Source organism: Hevea brasiliensis, chromosome 9 (assembly GCF_030052815.1).
Source record: "Hevea brasiliensis isolate MT/VB/25A 57/8 chromosome 9, ASM3005281v1, whole genome shotgun sequence".
Classification (NCBI taxonomy): Eukaryota; Viridiplantae; Streptophyta; class Magnoliopsida; order Malpighiales; family Euphorbiaceae; genus Hevea; species Hevea brasiliensis.
The window spans coordinates 21,024,494-21,048,614 of NC_079501.1; the positions used below are offsets into that span (position 1 = coordinate 21,024,494).

The following is a 24,121-nucleotide window of genomic DNA, read 5'->3' on the forward strand; positions in this document are numbered from 1 at the left end:
AAATATATATTTTGAAAAATTTTTATTTATATACAATTTACTATAAAACCATATCAAATCTATATAAAAAAAAATATATATTCTTTAACGGTTGTTTATTGCAGTGTGATGGATATGTTAAATGGCCGTTGTATGCTGAAGAAATCTTTATATTCACTGTGGATATCGAATAATTTCTTCCATCTCCACCTCTCTAAAAATACATACGTATAAATCGAGTTTAAAAATATCCATTCAAATAAAACTATTAACTTATTGTTAATTGAGTCGATAAAATAAAAAGGGGATGTAAAATTGGGTATTTATTAACTTGATTATTATGCCTAATCTTCGTAACTATACCCTCAGCTTGCAGAAGTTCAAATTCTGCAGAAAGTACAGCACACACGCACGCTAGGAAGAAGAATCTGCAGAATGCGCCTAAACCAATTTCCTCATGCAAAGGAAGTGCTTTTTAATCAAGTCGAAATTCTGTAACAGAATCAGGATTTCCCTTCAGCGACGTCCAAAGGCCACAAAAGGAAATAAATAACTCCCTAAAGCCAAGAACAAAAGGAAAACCCGGTGAAAGTTAATATAGCAGAAATTCGGAAACAAAAAGCTTGCCAAGATTTGGATACATACGCTTTAATATCAGCTCCTGAACCTTCCTCCCGGATCTTGTACAGTTTTCCATACATGACATATTCATATTTGCCAGCTATGGATCCTTGCTTGCCCTATACAAGGAGCAATCGTGTAACCATCAATATTAGCCTATTAGGTCATGGAGATTCGTACCAATGACCAACCAAAGCATCTCAATAGTAAGTAATTAAGTAGGAAGCTTGAAAGAAAGAAAAATTACCCTGTCATAGTAACCAGTATCACCTGTTCCATCAGCATGAAGAGTGGCAGTTGTTAGCAATGCATACTTCTCTTCTTCTTTAATGGGATAAATCTTCGTATTCACATCTAGCTGCATGAACATTTCAAGCCTCTCACTTCTTCCATCTATCCGAGAAACTACAGAAAAAAGAGCCAACTGGAAACACTTACAAAAGGAAGGAAAAATAAAAAGAAGAGGAAAAAAAAAAAAAGAGAAAACTTGATCAAATATTGCATCAACTACAAAAATATCCTCTATCATTGAACAGCAATAATTAATCCAGAGGGAACAGAAAAGGGCAACAGAACATAGTAATTTAGCAGTGCAGGTGCAAATTGCTGAGTTTAATTATAATATAATGAATAATTATCGAAACTCATCTCTAGTAATCAATATTCAATTAGTCAAATTTGTGAAAAATAATCCACCAATTATTTGGGTGGTACAAGATAATTTCACAATTGGGTTTCCTTAGGAAGAAACACTTAATTAATTTCTCATACATTTTCCATTTTACCCACAACTCCATCACTAAGTTAAGGCATCCTCCAACGATACCCATACCGTCTCAGTTATGCTGATTGAAAGTGAAAGTTGTGTTTTATTATAATTAAAATTGTTAAAGTTAAGGGATAATATGACAAATATTAATTTTTATTTATTTTATTTATAAAATTTATAAAAATAAAAATAAAAATCTGAAAATGGCGATTCTTGCTTAACTTATCAAGAGTGATGCTATTCTTTGAAGCTCAATAACTTAAACAAGATTTTTTCTAACTTAAAAAGTAGCCGACGGCTACAGTAAATCCGATTATCCAGATCAAACTTTCACATTCAAATTAATAAGAGATTTTTTTATTATCCAAATTCAGATTATTTAGTTAAATATTCTTTTTAATTTGAATATATTTTCAAGTTTAACTCAACTCAACTCAACTAAGCCTTTATCCCAAAAATTTGGGATCGGCTATATGGATTCGCTTTTTCCACTCTGAACGATTTTGAGTTAAATCCTCAGAATGTGTAATGCTTCTAAGTCATGCTGTACTACTCTCCTCCAAGTCAATTTAGGTCTACCCCTTTTTTTCTTTCTATCCTCTAGCCTAATGTGCTCTACTTGTCTAACTGGAGCCTCCGTATGTCTACGCTTCACATGACCAAACCACCTCAATCTCCCTTCTCTCAACTTATCTTCAATTGGCACCACTCCTACCTTTTCTCTAATACTTTCATTACAGACTTTATCTAGTCTAGTATGGCCACTCATCCACCTTAACATTCTCATCTCTGCAACTCTTATCTTAGATGCATACGACTCTTTCAGTACTCAACACTCACTACCATATAGCATAGCCGGTCGTATGGCTGTACGGTAAAATTTTCCTTTTAATTTATTGGGAATCTTACGATCACATAGAACTCCCGTGGCACGTCTCCACTTCAACCATCCGGCTTTAATCCTATGACTAACATTCTCCTCACATCCCCCATCTACTTGAAGGACTGAGCCTAGATATTTAAAGTGATTACTTTGGGACAGTGCCACTCCATTCAAACTAACTCCTTCCCTATCACCAGTTTGGCCTTCACTGAACTTGCAATGCATGTATTCTGTCTTCGTTCTACTTAACTTAAAACCCTTTGACTCTAGAGTGCTTCTCCAAAGTTCTAGCTTCCTATTTACTCCTTCTCGTGTCTCATCTATCAGAACAATATCATCCGCAAACATCATGCACCAAGGAATACTCTCTTGTATATGTTTCGTCAGTTCATCTAAAACTAATGTAAAAAGGTAAGGGCTTATGGCTGATCCTTGGTGTAATCCAATTGAAATCGGAAAATCTCTTGTGTCCCCTCCCACTGTGCGCACAATAGTAGTTGCTCCTTCATACATATCTTTCAATACTTGTATGTACCTAATAGATACCCTCTTTTGTTCTAACGCATTCCATAAGACCTCTCTTGGAACACTATCATAAGCCTTCTCCAAATCAATAAAAACCATGTGTAGATCTTTCTTCCTATCTCTATATTTCTCCATCAAGCTTCTAATGAGAAAGATCGCTTCCATAGTTGAACGACCAGACATGAAACCAAATTGATTGAGAGAGATAGAAGTATCATGACGTAGTCGATGCTCCACAACTCTCTCCCACAACTTCATAGTATGGCTCATGAGTTTAATTCCCCTATAGTTTGAGCAACTCTGTATGTCTCCCTTATTTTTAAAAATAGGTACTAAAATACTCTTCCTCCATTCATCAGGCATTTTCTTTGAGTTTAGAATCTTATTAAATAATTTAGTTAACCATGCCACTCCCATATCTCCCAAATACTTCCACACTTCAATTGGTATTTCATCGGGTCCACAGGCTTTACCTACTTTCATTCTCTTAAGTGCTTCCTTTACTTCTAAAGATCTAATCTTTCTAGTATAATTTACATTCTTTTCTATTGTTCTATAATCTATATTCACGCTATTTCCATTTTGACTATTATTAAAGAGATCATTAAAATAATTTCTCCATCTTTCTTTAATGTCCTCATCTTTCACCAACACTTTTCCTTCTTTATCCTTAATGCACCTAACTTGATTGAGATCTTGACATTTCCTTTCTCTACTCCTTGCTAATCTATAAATATCTTTCTCCCCTTCTTTAGTTCCAAGTTTCTCATATAACTTTTCAAAGGCACTGTGCTCTTGCTTGGCTAATCGCCTTTTGCCTCTTTCTTTGCTATATTGTCTTGTTCATATGCCTCATTATTATCACATTTAGGTAATTTCTTATACCATTCCCTTTTTCTCTTCACGCCTTTTGTACTTCCTCATTCCACCACCATCTCTCTTTTGAGGGTGGTCCATGTCCTAGACTCCCCAAGTACTTTTCTAGCTACTTCTCTAATCTTTGATGCCATCTGTATCCACATATCATTGGCCTCCATATCTAGCTTCCATACTTGGACTCAAGAAGCTCATTTTTGAACTTCACTTGCTTTACTCCTTTGAACTCCCACCACTTTGTTCGAGCTACACTATTTCTTCTGACCTTACTTGAATTGTTCCTAAACTTGACATCCAAGACCACCAACCTATGTTGACTTGTTAAAGCCTCTCCTGGAATGACCTTGCAATCCTTGCATAGAGCTCTATTTGTCTTCCTGGTTAAGAGGAAGTCGATTTGGCTTCTATGTTGAACACTTTTGAAAGTCAATAAATGTGACTGTCTTTTCATATAGTAGGTATTTTCTAGTATTAGTTTGTATGCCATAGAAATATACAGTATGCTTTTTCCCTCCTCATTTATTGCCAAAACCAAAACCTCCATGAACATTCTCATTACCTTGCCTATCACTTCCTACATGTCCATTCAAATCTCCACCAATGAAAACATTTTCTTCATTTGGTATGCTTTGCATTTAATCATCCATATCTTCCCAAAACCTTTGTTTACTCTCCTTTGTCTAGTCCTATTTGTGGGGCATAAGCACTAACTATATTTATTGTTTCTCCGTCTAGTACTAGCTTTACTAGTATACTTCTATCTCCTACTCTTTTCACAGCTACTACTGCGTCTTTCAATGTCCTTTCTATGATTATACCCACTCCGTTCTTGTTTCTCTCCTTTCCGGTAAACCACAATTTGTACCCTGAATTACCCACTTCCTTACTTTTCTCTCCTACCCATTTAGTCTCCTGAATGCAAGCAATATTCACCCTTCTCATTTCCAAGGTATCCACAAGCTCCATTAATTTTCCTGTAAGTGATCCAACATTCCAAGTACCAACCCTGATCCTCCTCCTATCCTGCTCCTTCCTAATTGGTCTCCTTCTATGATATCTTCTATTATTTTCTATGTCTATTTTGTATTCTGTTCCACTATTTATTCTATTATCTGTCCTATGGACTAACTTCTTTACCCACACCCGTCCATGATGTGGGAACCCTTGCTCACTTAACACCACACCCGGGCGCCGGCATAGCGCGTCGCTTTCGGTGAACGCCCTACACCCTTGCATATTTATCACTACACCGGCTCGATGTAGTAGCGTCGTTAGTAGAGGACGCCCCAACGTTTATATCATTTGAATCCATATCATAGAGTGTGACGAAATTTTTAAGCTGGTTGTCACCTACCGCAACCCTCCTCCTTTATCCGGGCTTGGGACCGGCTAAGCGCAAACTACTTAGGCGGAGTTAATATATTTTCAAGTTTACTTGACTTAAATATTTAGTAATCATTTTAATTTATCTACATTTGACATTTGAGTTGAGTATCTACATTTGACCAAAAGAAACCATGATCACAATTAAATGTACCATGTTCATGCCAAAAAAAGACAGTTGAAATTCTAATTGGAATCAAATATACACAAAAAAAATTAAATAATTGTAGACATTGCCAACATAATACAAATAGTTTCAAAAATAATGACGCTTTTCTTTTTCAAAAGAAATTTTCCGTGGGCAGAAATTACTTACATTTGAAGATGTGCCTTTGACAACAAAACACCCATTTTACTATTAGTCATTGCCTGCAAGCGATGCCTAACCAGGAAATAAAAAAATGATAACTAGAAGAGTATGCATGACTCGATCTGCCCGGAGAGGCGAACAACGCACTCTTCATTGAGTCAGGAAATTAGAAGACAAAATCTTAGAAATTCAAACTTACTCCGAACAGGAGATGAGAAAAGATGAAGAAAAAGAAGAACCAATGGCAGGGAACATGGACATTAGCGTGAACAAAATTCCAGAGAAACCTCCATGATCCATCAACAAGCCAAACATTTATATTCACAATTGTTCCCTCCAATATTCTCCCACAATGACGGGCATGCTTGTGGGCGGAACCTTATAAAAGCACAAAATGCAAATTCACCAGAAGTTAAAATGAAAAATAAACAACATTTTGCAAGGGCAACAAAGAAAGTTGAAGCACCGAAATGTTTCTTCTCCCTCCCATTTCCATCAGTCCATGGCCCATATGGACACATTTGCTGTACGAGGCTCAGATAGGTAATACACCCTTTTGTAAATTGACATGTGAATAAAATTCATTTCGAGGCTCAGAATACAAATAACAAGAAGTGCAATACACGTACTAATACAACAAACACTAAACTTTAATCTTAAACTGGTTAGAATTGGCTATATAGACTAATAACATAAATAAATTATGCAGTCACTTACCATGCCATAATCTGTAATTATCATGGAAACATAATCTCAAGAGGCGTTGCATCATTGCTGTAAATGACAATATGATATATGAGATGCGGTCAGTTGGGCAACCTGATAACTCTCTCGAATTTTTAATAATTTTATAAGCATTTACATCAAATTCAAAAGCTGCAAATTTTCACTTTTGGCACAGCCATCCAAAAAATTGATTTCTTCTCCGCCATGAACTTTTGAAACGGTATGTGGATCATCTGCAAGCAACAGAAATAATGTGAGCAGAGTATCGAATTAGTAGTTAATTTATGAAGCCTTTATAAAAACAGACATGCTTACCCAGCTCATTAGAGTAAATAGAATCAACCTGTACCCTCCCACGGAACTTGTATGCTTAACAACAAACTAAGACTGGTACGCGGAATGCATGGGCAACCATAGCAACACATGCAGTCCCAACTCTTGAACAAACTGTTCCATTGGAGAGCACAGATGATGCACCCAGAAACACTCAAGTAACTTCATGCATGATATATGAAACGCCATTCATATGAGTGTATGTACAGCTGATACCCTTTCCTACCAACCTACAAAGTAAGAGCTGCCTTTCAAGCTCTGGACAAGAGTCCAGGACCACAGCTCGGAACTGTTTGAGAAGCTCGTGGGCATACAGTAGAACCATTTCAATTGCAGATGATGAGCCAAAGGTAAGAAGAACATCACCATCTCTAATTTTTGTGACTGCATGCTTGAATATCACCTTGTCAGCAAGCATGATCTTCTCATTTATGAAACAATCAATATCTGAATGGAGAATCGCTTTTGCTTCTGACTTGGACAAAGTCAAAGGTAACTTGGCAATTCAATTCTTCAGAAACTTAATTGCATTCCCCATGCTCATTGAAAAGGGGCTGGCATTCAATGAGAAGAGAAACATAACTTCCAATTTTTGCTGTCAAGTCTCTAATGAGATTTTTTTTTTTCAGGTGGTGTTGAGTAGTCTTTAATGACCTCTCGGAATACTAGAAGCATAGCAATACAGCGAGCATTGCCACCACATACATCTCCTGATAAATACTGTAAACCAACCTGGGAAAAACAACAAAAGCTCATAATTGGACAAAAACATGAGAATGCTCAACTTTCTGTGTGGTGACCTTCAGCATAGGTCCTAAAACAACACCCACTCCTGATTATTTAGCCAACAGTTCAGAACAGAGATCATCTAGCAAAAAATTTTAAATCACGTTTAGTTCTTCTATAGAGTCACAATGCAAACTCAAGCAGGTAGTAAACACCACATAAAAAGAGGACACAAATTGTGTTTTGAACTTGTCACCTCAGTCTATGTGCTCATTAAAAATTATTCTAAAGCAGACAAGTAGAACACATTTCAATTGTAAGTGTTATCTAAAAACTTCAAATAAATACCTTGTACACAGCCGGATGCATTGGATCTAGTTGAAAGAACTTCAACTCAAGATCAGGAAGCTGAGTTCCATGCTCATATTGAGGTAGATGCCTGAACAACCCAACTATGTTCCTAGCTTCATTTTGTTTTACCACTGCACACTTTTTTGCCTTCTCCACTCAACTCTTGTTGTCATATTGCATCCGTGGTTGAGGAACATCTTTGATTCTTTCTTTCTATCTTTTTCTGGCAGGGGATCACTTCCCTTCTTCTCAGAAGGTGCAACTGTAACATTATCATTCTTTTGTGAAGGAGGCTTCGCAGCTTTAGCTGATTTTGCATTTGCTGAAGACACAGCCCCAGATGCAGCAGGAGGTGCCTTGCCACCCTCAGCTAATAACAATCCAGAATACAAAGCCATAAACAACATGAAAAGGTTATCCACATATCATGAGAGAGCATAAGAGGATATAAAGGCATATTGAAAACTAAAAATCATAAACCAACACAAGTAACTCGTGATTTGACAACATAAAAGCCAAGTCAATGAAGGCAAGATAAGAAACTTCATCTTTGCATATAGAAAAGAAAATGGAAGTGTGTCGAGGTGTCCAACCATGTAAAATAGGAGTAAAAGCTAAGCCCTTTCAAAAATTTAATCAAGTGAAAGCATGTCACGATTTTTTGTCATTACTTTACTAAAGAATAAAATAATCATACGCACCCTTTGCAGCTTGTTGAACCTCTTGAAGGGCATGCCTTTCAGCTTTAGTGTTTTTCCCTTTCAAAGGCTTTGAATGTATAGGTCGGTTATTTTGAACTTCTGCTGTCACTCCAGCCTTTTCTGCAATTATATTTTTATGGTCATTTAATGCTACATTTTGTTAGACCAATCATGACCTTCAAATAAATAACTCAAGCAATCACATCAATCACTGTAATTCATCCCAATAAACACATTTGTTTCCTGTGAAGGGCATTGAATAATGTGAACTCAACAAATCCTTTTCCATCCTAGATTCTTGCATGCTGAATGTCATACCAGCGTTGCATGCAGAAGAAACAAAGTATAAGTAAATGGCTTATTTACGCATATCACCAAATAAATTACCGTCAAGAAGTAGTTCACAAAAATAAATCCCCATAGGTCTTGTATTCCTATTTCATCCTTCTTTGCATGTACCATTTTCAAGTAATGAGATAGAAGCAAATATTTCAATATAGCAATTTGAATGCAAATCTCAAGATTGAAGGCTAAGCCAGGGCTACCAATACTACGCGCATTGGGCATGCAGTATCATGCCGCGAGAAATTGAGGCACTCTCCTCATTAAAAGAGGAAGAAGAACTGAAAATACCAACTTCATTCTTCAAATAGTATGTGCAATTATTTCTTTCAAACATAATAAGCAAATTATAGTCCTAGCAGTTGAATTGTTATTAGAGCAATAGCCCAGAAGCTGATTTTGCCAATATCTTAATATTGTTCATCAGAAAAAAGATAGGTATCCTACTAAACTGACAAAGGTTATTCTGACCTGTCTTAAGATCAGAAGCAGATCCATAAGACCCAAATTTCATTCTCCACTCGATATCCTAAGTTGAACACCGTTTAATTACTAAACCCAACCCACTTGCAGAGAACAAAGTAAATGATACTTCAAATATAGAGAGGTCCAAATTTACAAGCATGCCAGATATACCAGAAGGTAAATTGACCACGGAAACAGTCGTCAATCCACTCGCCGGAAACGTACTCGCTGCTGGCATATCCAATCCTCCCTCTGGAAAACTATTCGACGCAGCTCCAACCCTTCCTCCCCTCCCCACCCAAGCTACGTCATCCGAGAACGTAGCAGTAGGAGAAGTGGCCGGAATGAAATTGGAGTTGTAGCTACCAACGCGGACGGAGTCTAGATGGAGAGGAGACAAACGGGCGGAGGCGTGACGCGGCGGAGGGATCATGACTGGAGAGAGGGAGTTGGCACCGGAAGGAGAGAGGTCGGCGATTGTTGGAGGCGAAGAAGAGAGATGGTCAGGTGGGCCCTATTGGGATCGGTCGGGTATGGACGCTCCGGGAGCGAAGAAGCCGACCTGGCGGACCTTCGGGTCGCTGACGATGCGTGGTGCTCGCCGAGGGTCCATGGAGTGGAGAGGGCAGTTAGTAAGACATGTAAAGGAAAATCAGAGACGGTGTAATTTGTTTTTATTGGAAAATCTGAGGCATTGCCATTTCCGTATCGCCTAGGCCGGCTCCCTGGATACGTATTCGTTTACGAGGCCTAGATTGAATCGTAAAGTTTTGCATTCGTAGATTGAATCATAAAAGGTTAAACAAATTATGAAATCCTCGAACTTGTCAAACTGTTGCTAGTGGAAATTCTGGAACTTTTATAAGATATGTTTCATTAACATTTTTTAAAACATCAAATTGTGCTTGCATAGTTGATTCATGTGAATTTCAAAATTTAATACATGTAAAACCCTAAATCAACGGTCCAAATGTATTTCCAGCAACGTACACTGGCATTTCCATCCCAAACATTAAAACCTTCAACTCCAAAGAGGCAGCGACCATATTAATTTAAATGCAATAGTGATAATAAAATGTCATTACAACTAAATACAATAAAACAGATTTGGGCAACAGGTCGTCAATGAAATTGTCTGACACTGAAAAACATACTTGGCTTGAAGTACTACAACCAATTGACAAGTGAATAACTGTTTCACTCGTTTGGGCACTGCTTTATATGAAACTTGGGCAGACGGGTCCCTTGGAAAGTCCAAGACGTACTTCCATCCCATGATGCATGTCTGGCGTCCTGAAAGTTTCAGATTCACGAGGATCTGCAAGCAACCCCCAGGAAACACTTAAATCAGCGAAATTCATAGACAACACACCTGTCAAATGCAATTCTATTGTTCATTTGATACCGAGGTTCCAAATTTAACCAGGCACATAGACGATCAAGGAAAGAAAAGTTTAACAAAAAGAAGTTCCGCTTGGGTTTAGAATTTCATTAGGAACTGGAATTTGGCTATCATATGCTCGAATCTTTGAATAATCTAGCTCAGGAATAACTGACCAAAAATTGAAACCTCCATCATATGATAAATAGCCTATATTGATCATCCTACAACAGCAATTGGGAGGATAGTTTTCAACAACTTTATTCAAAAATTTCAACATCTTGCATAGTAAATAACCAACTTTAACAAAATAATAAATCAACTTCGAAATAGCATTTATGCAGCATTCAAATGTATAACTACTTACCATTCAGATAGTCCTCAAAACCAAAATCATCCAGTCTTCCTGTATGAGCCTTAAGGCCTAGCATTGAAGATGGAATTGGTCCTGGTGGCCTCTGAAATCTGCAAAGTTATTGTAGGTAATAGAAAGACTAGAAATTTAAGAAAGATAATTTACTCAACAAAAAGGAAAGGAGAAGGAAGAATGCAACAAAATTGGCTCTGTATTAATAAATAACATACGTATGGAAAATGTATTTGTGAGAGAGAGAGAGAGAGAGAGAGAGAGAGAGAATCTCCATAAAGAGAAGGAAAACAGAATAGATCAATCTTTCAAAAAAAATGAGAGCTACAACTCTCATCTTTTGTTTCATAAGTTCGCATTATCTTTTGTGCAGACCTTTCATCCTAAGAAGATAAGCAACAAAAATACCTTTGAAAACCAAAACAAAAAGATGGCTTTTTATAAGCAAGTTACGTACCAACCTTCTCTTTGATCCAGTCTCCAAGGTATCAAGAATCCAAAATATTGTATCAAAGTAACTTTTAAGATAAACATGCCATGGTACCAAAGCATCATATTTATCCTTCCTAATTCATCGTGTCAAAAAATATCTCAATTACATCGGCAAAACTACACTATGTTCTTAAACAGTGATTTTAACTTTATGGATATTCATTATTAATAAAATGCCTTCTAACAGATTTCCAAAAAGTAATTGACAAATTTTTTTTCCCAAAACTGTAAAATCAGCATAAATGAATATCCTATTTTCACAAGGATTATAAAATGTAAAATACAAATGACATATATATGAAAATAACACCTCTAACTTAAGCCTAATTGCTTTGCAGAAATATTTTAGGCTCTAATCAAACACATCTAACTGATACAAGATGAACAGCTCTAGACAAGACTTCCTAATCCTATAATTTCCTCTTTCAGGGGGGAAAAATGTTGCATAAGTATCCTTCAGATGAATAGGTTTATTCACAGAATTACAGGGTATTCAACATGTACAGCCAAGACACCCTCACCTCAAAATGAATGCCTATTATCTTTGACAAAAAGTACAGATCTGATCAGATACATCTAGTTAGTACTGATGAGTATCTCTAAACATGATTTGCAGATCCCACAAGGTTCCCTTCTGGCACCAACAAAAGGTAGGGGCAAAATCTTCCTTGAACTGAATAGCTATAGCATAATTCACCAGGGCGTCAAAACATATGACCATGACATCCTCCTCTAATAATCAACATATAAACGAAAATAATGCCCCTAAATTAGTCCTTATATGATTGGCAAGAGTTCAGAAATTCAGATCTCTAATAAGAAAAATCTAACCACTACAACATGAACATCTTCAAAAATGACTCTGGTACCACATTGCCCCCTTTTAGCACCAACAAAGAGTTGGTAAAATAAACAATATACATATATAATATGTATGTCAAAGAAGAATTCTGAGAATATTTCATTTTTGCCAGATCATAGGAGTCTATCCATTTATTCACTCAACCCAATTTCAAATTCATTTTTTTATGTTCCGCAACAAAAATTCAAATAAGGTTCCCTACAATATGGGTCAAAAAGCCAAAATAAATGATTTTATTAGCCCTTCTAAAAGGAAAACTGCTGGAGGAAGGTGAGGATGACCTCAAGTCATTGTGCCCCTTGTGCCCTGGGCGTATTAACAGTATGAGAAAGTTCGTCCCAGTTGCAAATTACAAAAGAAAACATAATCTAAAAAAGTAGGTAGCCAATCTTTTAAAGTCTTGTCTTCTGCAACAACTAAAATCAATGAAGCTGCACGACATCAAACCCTTGCATAAAAACCAAATAGATCCAACAGTATGCAACTTTGTTGCCAGCAATTAACTGCAGCTACTTTCAACTTTCCCGCTTGGGCTTACAGATTTATTTGCTTGTTCAATTCTTGTAGTGGGAATCATACTAGTCCTTATGATACCATTGAATGCCCATGATGTCATGGCCACTATCACTTCGCATCTAATTCTAATATTTTGGCCTTATTTCCAACAATCATTGTTTAAAACCCTAATTGACAACAAAAACATCTCTCCTTCCGAGAAATGATTAGATACAAAATATTTAAATAAAAAAAAATCATGATAAAACCCAGCAGTGAAAACTCATACCGCGAAAGAATTTGCCTATCAAGATCCATCTTGAGTGGAAAGGCAGAGCCATATGTGTTTGCAAGGATTTTTCTTCTCATCTCCTCTTGAGTCTTCTTCGCCTAAAACCCAACAAAGCAAAACCTAATTGAAGTTTCGATTACAGGCAACAACAAAATAAAATACAAAGTGCACTAAAAATATCCTTACAGTTTGGCAGGCGGATTCGAGAGGGTGAGCTCCGACGAGATCGCTTTTGACGCCGTGGAGGCCGAATCGAAGAGCGTCGTTTTGGATCCCTCCGATTTCATGTGCAATTGTCTTTGGCGTTTCCATTCTTTCACTCTTCTCTGAACTCCTCTCCGTCTGTCTTCTTTTCCTTCACCCGGTTTATTGTCCGACTGACTTTGCGGCCAAGGAAAAAGAGTGCCGGGCTCTAAACTGTCCTCAAAGAAACGTCGTCGTACGTGCATCCAGTGGCTCATTATCCGCTTCATCAGGATTTATTTGTGACTAAATAAAAATTTAACCTCTAAAATTTAGTAAAATCTACCGTTTAATCCTTGCACTTATAAAAATTACTTTTTTAATTCTTAATGTTTTAATAATTCAATAAATTAATTCATACCAGAATCAAAGGTAATTCACTGTTAATCAAATGAATTACTAGTTGATCAATGTAATTAACATTTTTTAATACCCAAAAAGCCCCGTGGGAGAAAAAAGTGTTTTTCCCTCCATTAATTTATAGATTTTGGCTCTAATTAAAGAAGAAAGAAAAAAAAAATCCATGCAATAAACTATCAAAATGAAGATTAATTTTACAAAACAAACTTAGGAATAGTCAGATAAATCTACACATGAACCCTATTGTTATAAACAATTTAAACAGAGGAGCATAATGGAAAATTTTGGCCTTGAAAGCTAGGCTAATGTGGACAAGATAATGTGAGGTACTATAAATATTAAAAAAAAGGTAAATATCACACGTGACCATTCATAAAATTAATTTTATGAATGTTTTTATAAAAATCACTCAATTTCAATTTCTTCCATAATACTTATTGAATTTTAATTTGATTTTACAAAAATTATTGCAATCGAAAATTAAAAGTTTCTAAATTACCTGTTGAATTTTCAACTATTTTATAAAAAAATTACCTAATTACCCTTCCCTTACATTAAATTTTTTTCCCTCTGACTTACACTCTTTTTTTTTCTCTCTCTCTCTCTCTTTCTCTTTCCTTTTCCACACTTAACAACCATCAATAGCAAAAAAACCCCAAAATTTCAATATTCATCGAGTCAACAAGACAACCATCAATAGATAATAGCAAGCTTAAAACAAAGTTGATAGAGTAATAGGGTAGAAGAAAAGCCCAAACACTTGCTTACCCTCTTCAATTGCACCTAAATTAGCTGAAAGTTGATAGAGTAACAAAGCAGAAGAGAAACATGCAGCTTGTTTATCTAAACCAAGAAAGGAAATCAAATCCCTCATCTTCCACATACGGATCTAGATATTTAATATCAAAAATCGAAGTAGTAATCTTGTCTTTAGCAAGGCCAAGATAGTAAATGAAGGTAACACCAAACTTTTCAACATAAGAAAGCAGAACTAAAGTGTTGTGATAAACAAAATAAATATCGAAAGCCTTATGATCCACAGGATAAGATGGAATGAACCAATTACCAACATTAGTGTTCAGACACTTTGCTACCCTAATTTCAATATATACCAACTTCTCTTTAGAAAGCGCACTAATGAAATTGGGCAAAATGCAATCTTTTTGTAACACCCCAAAAAATTTAAATTTATTATTTTATGAGTAATATTGGTAATTTAATTTTATTTAAATTTTAAGAAATTATTTGAGATTTTTTCGGATTTTAAAAATCGGGTTCGATTTTCCGAAAATATAAACTTTGATGATTTTTAAAAAATTAATTTAAAGACCACGTGGCAAAATTAAAAATATATTTGGAGTCTACAAATTTTTCTGAGTTTTCTAAAATTTTTTTGGAATTTTTGGACCTCGTTTTCGGTCTCGAGGCAGAGTAAAAATTTAAAATTTTGTATTCCGAATCGAACCGGCCGAATCAAACCGGAGTGGATCGGACCGGTCTTCTTCTTTTTCTTCCTCCTCCCCGCCCTCGTCCGACCCCTCTCCCCTTTTCTCTCTTTTTCTCTCTCCTCCCTCCTCCCCTTACCGCGCCGCCACCTCCCCTGCCACCCCAACTCGCCGGCGCGGCGCCTCACCCCTCCCCCATGGCCGGCAGCTGCCTGGAACGCTGGAAAACAACGCCCGAAGTGGAGCGACACGCACGCGCGACCGTTCGTCTTCCTGGCCAAAATTCGACCGATCCGGCCACCAATCGGACCGGGTCTTGTGTCTAAACTCATCTACTCATCGAGAGCTTTCCATAGATACCAAGAACACCGAAATCCATTGAGCGATTTGTCCAATTTTTACCCGGGAAGTTTTAGCCCATTTTGACTTTCGGGCTAGATTTCTCAGAAACCGTGAATTCCACGAGAAAACCGAGTACCAGAGCGCTCCACTCGTCGAGAGCTTCGCGGCGACATAAATTTTGAATTTTTTCGACACCGTTTTTCGGTGGGTCCCACAGAACTTTGCAGTGTCTTTCCGAGCATTAAATGAGCTTAGAAAATTCTGAAAAATTTATGTACTAACCCCCGTGTTGTGGGCTTCGTGTAGGTATCCTCAATATGTGGAAATTCGACGATTGGCCAAGATGAATTTCCGGCTAGATGCACTGTTACGTAAAAGTCTCCGAATTGGACCGAAGTTTTGGCTACCCCCCCATTGTCAGATGTCCCGAACGCGTCCCCGAAGTCGGAAATTGGCAAAGGCAAACCCGAACCTTACTTTTTCGTAATTTTCTAGTGTTTAAATAGGATTAAAAATTCATAAAATATTCGTGGTAACTCAGAAAATTATGATTCTTTTTTCAATAGTCTAGTAATATTGCTAAGGACCGCGGGGCAAAGTTTTAGAATTTTTAGAGTTTGTTTGGGTAGTTTTTGCAAAAACGATCAATTATAAGGACTAAATTGAAATTTTACATATTGTGATGGATGACTGATTTGATGGGCCCAGGAGGGGTTGTGTGATGTGATTGAATTGTGGATATATGATTTGTGAATATAGAAGTGTGTTTTGAGCCATTTTGCAGGTTGGGTAGGTCCTAGGTATAGGGGAGACTCTGCCGGATTTTCGGCACGACTTAGGACGTATTTGGTCTTTTCATGAATTGTATTGAGTCAATTGTGTTAAGTAATTGTAATGTAATTGTCAGGTGAGCCGGGACAGCCTTCTTCCTCTGCCCAGCCTCCACAGTGACCGTTGTCAAGTCTGTGAGTAAAATATTAATTTTAATTATAATTTCACTATTATTATATGTTCAAGCATGCCCATGCATCACTTATATGCATATATCTATGTAGATAAACTTTAGGCACGATTTATGTTGCATTCATAACTGTGAAAGTGCCATGTATGTTGTTGTGGTAATTTGGAGCAGTGTGCGTGCATTAGCGTACGTGTGATGTGGTGTGGACTATGGTTAGGACGGGTAGACACGGCTTGAGATCTTCGATGGGACCCGGTCCTTCGGGGTAGACACGGCTTGAGTTCTTCGCTGGGACCCCGATTTGGTTATTAAGTGGAAGTCCGAGCTGAGTTCTTCGCTCGCACAGTTGGAACTAAGAGAGCTGTATAGGGGATCAGCTCCCATATACATATGATTGATATTGCTTGGTGCGTGAGTGCTCCAAATTACCTTTTTGATGTTATGATGTGAAATTATTGCTGGTGTTGCATTTCACTCTACATGGTGCATTAGTTTTAGATAGTTATAGAGATTATGGTTAAAATTGATATTTTACTCTCTGAGTCGAACGCTCACTCCTGTTCAATATTTTTTTTCAGTCTACAGGAGGATTTTATTGTGGTTAATCTGCTTTTCTCCTTCGCAGGTTGTTTATCAATATTTGTGTAATTTTATTTACTCCTAAAATTTCTGCATGTGTTAGAAATATTCATGTGAATTAGGTCTGTAATATAAATTGCTATTTTGGACCTATAAACTTATTATTCTATGCATGTTGATGGACTGGATGAGGGAGCAGAGCTCCCATTTATTTTATGATGTTATGAGTATGTGGAGGGTGAGCTGAGCTCCCCAATTGAGTATTTATTTTGTTTACAGGTCGGGTGAGTCAAAAACTCCCCGTTGAAAGGTTCACTTTATGGCCGGACTCTGTCCGGTTGATTTCTTGAAATTGGGCTCAAATGGGCCTTAGAGTTGGGTTAATGAACAGTTAGGCTTACTACGGGTCTCGGGGGCTTTAGGCTGGCCTAGGTCCTAGTGCCGGTCCGGCCCATAGGTTAGGTCGTGACTAATGTGGTATCAGAGCTTGCTCCAGATTCTTAGGGAATGTTCATCTAAAGTGTTGGGAAGAGTCTACTAGGAGTCACATGCGGAAAAATAGGGTCCACATTCGTCTTGCATTGTCATCTTTGCTTCTAGTTTTTGCTTCAAATATTGTGTGTAAATATGAGTCTATAGAGCTATGTAATGTGCAGTTTTGAATTTTATGGGCTAATGCTGCTGAATTTCAGGAAAATGCGTAGAAGCAGGAGAGCTACCACTACATCAGAACCAGATGTGCCTGACGAGGTGTCAGCACAGGATGAGGCGCCTGCCCCGAGGAGGCGGGGTAGGAGGCCTAGAGCTGCTCAAGTAGAAGAGCAGCTGCCAACAGTTCAGGATCAGTATTTCATGGCATAGGGTCCCATGGACCCCATGGCAGCTACTCTAGCTGGGTTGCAGAGAACCATCGATATGATGGCGCAATATATGGTCTACCCTCCACAGCAGCAGCAGTCCACCGCACCAAGAGGAGAACCTTACAAACAGATAATAAATTTCAAGAAGTTAGTGCCTGGTACTTATGATGTGTCCGATGATGCATATCGGTTTTTGGATTCTATGAGCGGCGAGGAGCAGTTCTGATTGGTGATAGAAGACTTATAGAGTGTATGCAGCATGTCATGGGGCCTATGCCTAGACAGTGGATGAATGACTACATATTACCTCGGATGGAGGGTTTGTCGTGGACTCAGTTTGTGGAATTGTTCATCAATCGGTTTGTGCCAGAAAGCTTCAGGGATTAAAAGCAGTGGGCCTTTGAGGCCTTAAGATAGAATGGCAGTGCAGAGATGAGTATGCTGAGAATTTGCAGGCGAGCGGTATGCCCCTACAGCAGTAGCTACGAAACTATGAAGGTGAAGAGATTCCTAAAGGGGCTTGACAGAGGTATGCAAACTGGCCATGATGTCGGATCGATCTTTTGATGTGGTGGTTGATCGAGCAGACAGATAGAGATTAGCTATCTTTGTGGATGACAATGAAGAGCAAAGAAAACAGAGCGAGGGTTCTTGTGTGTTCCCCACATGGGTACTATGGATAGTGGTGGCCAAACTACTTACAGAGGAAGAAGCAGGAATAAGAGGAGTGGTTTTAGACACAAATCTCGAGGGTTCAGAGCAGTGCGTACTGATCCAGCGGTGGTCACGATTCGGTACAGCAGCCTGGTGCAGTTCAGATCCTCCTTGGCACCTTGTGCACAGTGTGGAAGAGGACATTCAGGACCTTGTATGATGGGTCCAGGAGTATGCTTCAGGTGTGGCTAACCAGGTCACTTTGCTAGGGAATGCCCCGTGTTCAGTGAGCCACAGATGGGGTCACAGGGTTCTGTTGCAAATGTTCCTCGTCAGTTGTATCCGGGTGCTTCCAGCATGGCAGGCAGTCAGTTCAGTGGCCAACAGGGCCGAGGACAAGGGTGGCGTGGATTTGGAGGCAGATTAGGAGGTAGAAGTCAGTATCAGGGTTCTGCCACTCAGGGTAGGGGTCAAGCTCGGGTTTTCACCTTGACCCATCAGGATGCTCAAGCTTCAAATGCAGTTGTAGCAGGTATTCTTCTGGTCTGTTCCTATGAGGCTCGTGTTTTGATAGATCCGGGTGCTACGCACTCATTTGTCTCCCCTGTGTTTGCCATGAGATTGGGTAGAAACCCTACAACTTTAGAGTGCCCTTTGTCGGTAGCTACCCCACTTAGTGACAACATAGATGTAGATATGGTTTTTCCGGGTAGCCCAGTGGTAGTGGATGGAAATATCCTCCCAGCAAACTTGGTTCCTCTACCAGTGATAGATTTTGATGTAATCTTGGGGATGGATTGGTTGGCAACTCATTATGCCACTTTAGACTGCAGGAACAAAAAGGTGTATTTCCACATACCCGGTGTGGAAGAGTTTAGCTTTGATGGTGACAGGAGCGTGGCTCCATATAACTTGGTGTCAACAATTAGCGCTAGAAAAATATTGAGGCGTGGATGCCAAGGGTATTTGGCATTAGTGAGAGATACATCTGTAGAAGGTGTCAACATGGAAAATGTTCATGTTGTCAGAGAATTCATGGATGTCTTCCCTGAAGAGCTTCTAGGGTTGCCACCAGAAAGGGGAATAGAGTTCTGCATTGATGTTGTTTCGGGTACAAACCCCATATCAATGCCACCTTACAGGATGGCCCCAGCAGAATTGAAAGAGTTAAAGGAGCAACTACAGGAGCTGTTGGACAAAGGTTTCATACGTCCGAGCACTTCACCTTGGGGCGCTCCTGTTCTATTCGTGAGAAAGAAGGATGGGTCATTGAGGTTGTGTATTGACTACAGACAGCTGAACAAGGTGACTGTGAAGAACAAGTATCCACTTCCTCGGATTGACGATCTGTTTGATCAGCTTCAAGGGGCTAGATTCTTTTTCAAGATAGACCTGCGATCAGGCTACCATCAGTTGAGAATCAGGAATGAGGACGTGTCCAAAACGGCATTCAAGACAAGATATGGTCATTATGAGTTCTTGGTGATGTCTTTTGGACTCACTAATGCACCAGCAGCCTTCATGGACTTGATGAACAGGGTGTTCAAGCCATTTTTAGACCGTTTTGTCATCGTATTCATAGATGACATTTTGGTATACTCTCGGACTGAGGAAGAACACGTGTGGCACTTGAGAATGGTGTTGCAGACTTTGAGGGAGCACCAGCTATATGCCAAATTTTCAAAATGTGAATTTTGGCTAGAAAGCATCTCATTCTTGGGACACGTGGTTTCTAGTGATGGCATTCAAGTGGATCCCAAGAAAATTGAAGCTGTAACTAATTGGCTTAGGCCTACAATAGTCACTAAGGTGCGAAGTTTTCTGGGTTTAGCTGGCTACTATAGGCATTTTGTGCAAGATTTTTCCAGGATAGCGGCTCCCCTAACTAAGTTAACTTGGAAGAATGTTCCATTCATTTGGACAGATGACTGTGAGAAGAGCTTCCAGAAGCTTAAGGAGTGTCTAACCACCGTCCCTGTGTTGACACTACCTATGAGTGGTGAAGGATACACCGTGTACTATGATGCCTCCAGAGTTGGCCTAGGGTGTGTTTTGATGCAGAATGGGAAAGTAGAGGCTTATGCTTCAAGACAGCTGAAGAGGCATGAGCAGAACTACCCCAACCATGATTTGGAAATGGCGGCTGTAGTCTTTGCACTAAAAATCTGGAGACACTACCTGTATGGTGAAGTGTGAGAGATATACACCGACCACAAGAGTTTGAAGTACATCTTCCAACAGAGGGATTTAAACTTGAGACAGAGGAGATGGATGGAGCTTCTGAAAGACTATGATTGCACTATCCAGTACCACCCTGGGAAGGCCAATGTAGTAGCAGATGCTTTGAGCAGAAAATCTTCTGGCAGTTTGGCACACATATCAGCAGAGAAAAGACCGTTGATTCGGGAAGTACATGAGTTAATGGATCAAGGTTTAATCCTAGATCTTTCAGATGAGGGGGTATTGTTGGCTCATTTTTCGGTGAGGCCAGACTTGCGAGACAGAGTTAGAGTTTCCCAGCACAGAGACCAATAATTGATGAAGATCATAGAAAGAGTACAGTAAGGTGAAGGTGGTGAGTTCGGGTTTGCCAATGATAGCGCCCTTATGCAAAGTTCTAGGATATGTGTGCCCGATGTGGACAATCTCAGAGATGAAATCATGCGAGAAGCACACTATACCCTGTACAATGTCTACCCAGGTTCCACCAAGATGTACCATGATGTGAAAGATAGCTACTGGTGGAATGGCATGAAGAGAGACATAGCAGACTTTGTATCCAAGTGCTTGACTTATCAGAAGGTGAAGTTTGAACACCAGAGATTGTCAGGGAAGCTGCAAGAGCTCCCTATCCCATAATAGAAGTGGGAAATGATCACTATGGATTTTGTGACTAGGTTGCCTCGTACCACGCGAGGATATGATTCGATATGGGTAATTGTAGACCGTCTAACTAAATCAGCTCACTTCTTGCCTGTGAAGACTACATATTCTGTGGCACGGTACGCCCGACTCTACATTCGAGAAATAGTCAGATTACATGGAGTTCCGGCTTCCATAATATCTGACAGAGGGCCCCAGTTCACTTCTCAGTTTTGGAGGAAGTTGCAGGAGGCACTTGGCACACAGTTGAACTTTAGTATGGCTTTCCACCCTCAAACAGACGGACAGTCTGAAAGGACAATCCAAACACTGGAAGACATGCTTCGCATGAGTGTTTTGGATTTTGGAGGTCAATGGGATGATCAGCTAGCTTTGATGGAGTTTGCCTACAACAACAGTTACCATTCCAGCATAGAGATGGCACCCTATGAGGCACTATATGGAAGAAAGTGTAGGTCTCCTCTGTGTTGGATGGAAATGGGAGAAGCGAAGCTGCATGACGTAAACCTAGTGCAGTACACTTCAGAGATAGTTCCTTTAATCAGGGAACGATTGAAAACTTTTCGAGGCGTAAGAGTTATGCAGACCCCAGACGGAGGGATGTGGAGTTTGCAGTAGGCGACTATGTATTCCTGAAGGTTTCTCCGATGAAGGGAGTGATGAGATTTGGAAAGAATGGCAAGTTGGCACCTCGGTATATTGGACCTTTTGAGGTTACTGATAGAGTTGGAGCAGTTGCCTACCGGTTTGAGCTACCACCCAACCTTTCTCACGTTCATCCCGTATTTCACATCTCCATACTCAGGAAATACATTCCAGATCCTTCTCATGTACTACAGCCAGATGTAATAGAGCTAAAAGAGAATTTGACATTTGAGGAACAACCCGTAGCCATAGTGGACTATCAAGTGAGACAGCTAAGGTCAAAACAGATCCCTATGGTTAAGGTTTTGTGAAGGAGTCAGTCAGTGGAAGAGTGCACCTGGGAGTCAGAACGGGACATGCGTAGCAAGTACCCTTATCTGTTCAATGTGTAATCATGTACTTTATTCTGCCTTGTGTAAAATTCGAGAACAAATTTTTTGTAAGGGGGGAAGAATGTAACACCCCAAAAATTTTAAATTTATTATTTTATGAGTAATATTGGTAATTTAATTTTATTTAAATTTTAAGAAATTATTTGAGATTTTTTCGAATTTTAAAAATCGGGTTAGATTTTCCGAAAATATAACTTTTGATGATTTTTAAAAAATTAATTTAAAAACCACGTGGCAAAACTAAAAATATATTTGGAGTCTATAAATTTTTCTGAGTTTTCTAGAATTTTTTCGGAATTTTTGGACCTCATTTTCGGTCCTGAGGCAGAGTAAAAATTCAAAATTTTGTATTTTGAATCGAACCAGCCGAATTGAACAGGATCAGATCGGACCGGTCGAATCAGACCGGTCTTCTTCTTTTTCTTCCTCCTCCCCGCGCGCGTCTGACCCCTCTCCCCTTTTCTCTCTTTTTCTCTCTCCTCCCTCCTCCCCTTGCCGCGCCGCCACCTCTCCTGCCACCCCAGCTCGCCGGCGCACGGCCTCACCCCTCCCCCACGGCCAGCCGCGTCCTGGAACGCTGGAAAACAGCGCCCGAAGTGGAGCGACGCGCGCGCGCGACCGTTAGTCTTCCCGGCCAAAATCCGACCGATCCGGCCACCAATCGGACCAGGTCTTGTGTCTAAACTCATCTACTCGTCAAAAGCTTTCCATGGACACCAAGAACACCGAAATCTATCCAGCGGTTTGTCCAATTTTTGCCCGGGAAGTTTTAGCCCATTTTGACTTTCGGCTAGATTTCTCGCAAACCGTGAATCCCACGAGAAAACTGAGAGTACCAGAGCGCTTCACTCGTCGAGAGCTTCGCGGCGACATAAATTTCAAATTTTTTCGACACCGTTTTTCGGTGGGTCCCACGGAACTTCGCAGTGTCTTTTCGAGCATTAAATGAGCTTAGAAAATTCTGAAAAATTTATGTACTAACCCTCGTGTTGTGGGCTCCGTGTAGGTATCCTCAATTCGCGGAAATTCGACAGTTGACCGATGCGTGAATTTACGCCGCATGCACCGTTCTGAAAAAGTCTCCGAATTGGACCGAGATTTTGGCTACCCCCCCATTGTCAGACGTCCCGAGCGCGTCCCCGAAGTCGGAATCGGAAAAGGTAAACCCGAACCTTACTTTTTCGTAATTTTTTAGTGCTTAAATAGGATTAAAAATTCATAAAATATTCGTGGTAGCTCAGAAAATTATGATTCTTTTTGCAATAGTCTAGTAATATTGCTAAGGACCGCGGGGAAAAGTTTTAGAATTTTTAGAGCTTGTTTGGGTAGTTTTTGCAAAAACGATCAATTATAAGGACTAAATTGAAATTTTACATATTGTGATGGATGACTGATTTGATGGGCCCAGGAGGGGCTGTGTGATGTGATTGAATTGTGGATATATGAGTTGTGAATATAGAAGTGTGTTTTGAGTTCTTTTGCAGGTTGGGTAGGTCCTAGGTATAGGGGAGACTCTGCCGGATTTTCGGCACGACTTAGAACGTATTTGGTCTTTTCATGAATTGTATTGAGTCAATTGTGTTAAGTAATTATAATGTAATTGTCAGGTGAGCCGGGACAGCCTTCTTCCTCCGCCCAGCCGCCACAATGACCGTTGTCAAGTCTGTGAGTAAAATATTAATTTTAATTGTAATTTCACTATTATTATATGTTCAAGCATGCCCATGCATCACTTATATGCATATATCTATGTAGATAAACTTTAGGCACGATTTATGTTACATTCATAACTGTGAAAGTGCCATGTATGTTGTTGTGGTAATTTGGAGCAGTGTGCGTGCGTTGGCGTGCGTGTGATGTGGTGTGGACTATGGATAG

At 39.3% G+C, this 24,121-nt stretch overlaps 1 protein-coding gene, 1 long non-coding RNA gene and 1 pseudogene across 2 annotated transcripts; all 3 read right to left on the reverse strand.

Annotated features, from left to right (window-relative positions):
* Nucleotides 1-498: 498 nt before the first annotated feature.
* On the reverse strand, nt 499-1,005 carry LOC110650743 (uncharacterized). The gene is made up of 3 exons (XR_009151316.1): nt 871-1,005; nt 625-719; nt 499-536 (listed from the first exon to the last, which is right to left on the reverse strand). It is a non-coding gene; the product is annotated as an uncharacterized LOC110650743 (long non-coding RNA).
* Nucleotides 1,006-5,347: 4,342 nt separating this feature from the next.
* Nucleotides 5,348-9,949, reverse strand: LOC110650745 (probable translation initiation factor eIF-2B subunit delta; annotated as a pseudogene).
* Nucleotides 9,950-10,010: 61 nt separating this feature from the next.
* Nucleotides 10,011-13,326, reverse strand: LOC110656020 (cyclin-B1-2). The gene is made up of 4 exons (XM_021812532.2): nt 13,066-13,326; nt 12,877-12,977; nt 10,739-10,836; nt 10,011-10,308 (listed from the first exon to the last, which is right to left on the reverse strand). The coding sequence occupies exons 1-4, from the start codon at nt 13,189-13,191 to the stop codon at nt 10,208-10,210; spliced, it is 426 nt and encodes a 141-aa protein (XP_021668224.2). The 5' UTR covers nt 13,192-13,326; the 3' UTR covers nt 10,011-10,207.
* Between the last annotated feature and the right edge of the window lie 10,795 nt (nt 13,327-24,121).

Coding starts and splice junctions, on each gene's coding strand:
- LOC110656020 (XM_021812532.2), bottom strand. CDS start 13,191: ATGGAAACGCCAAAGACAATTGCACATGAAATCGGAGGGATCCAAAAC. Junction 12,978..13,065: donor TCGAATCCGCCTGCCAAACT/GTAAGGATATTT, acceptor GTTGGGTTTTAG/GCGAAGAAGACTCAAGAGGA. Junction 10,837..12,876: donor GATAGGCAAATTCTTTCGCG/GTATGAGTTTTC, acceptor ATAACTTTGCAG/ATTTCAGAGGCCACCAGGAC.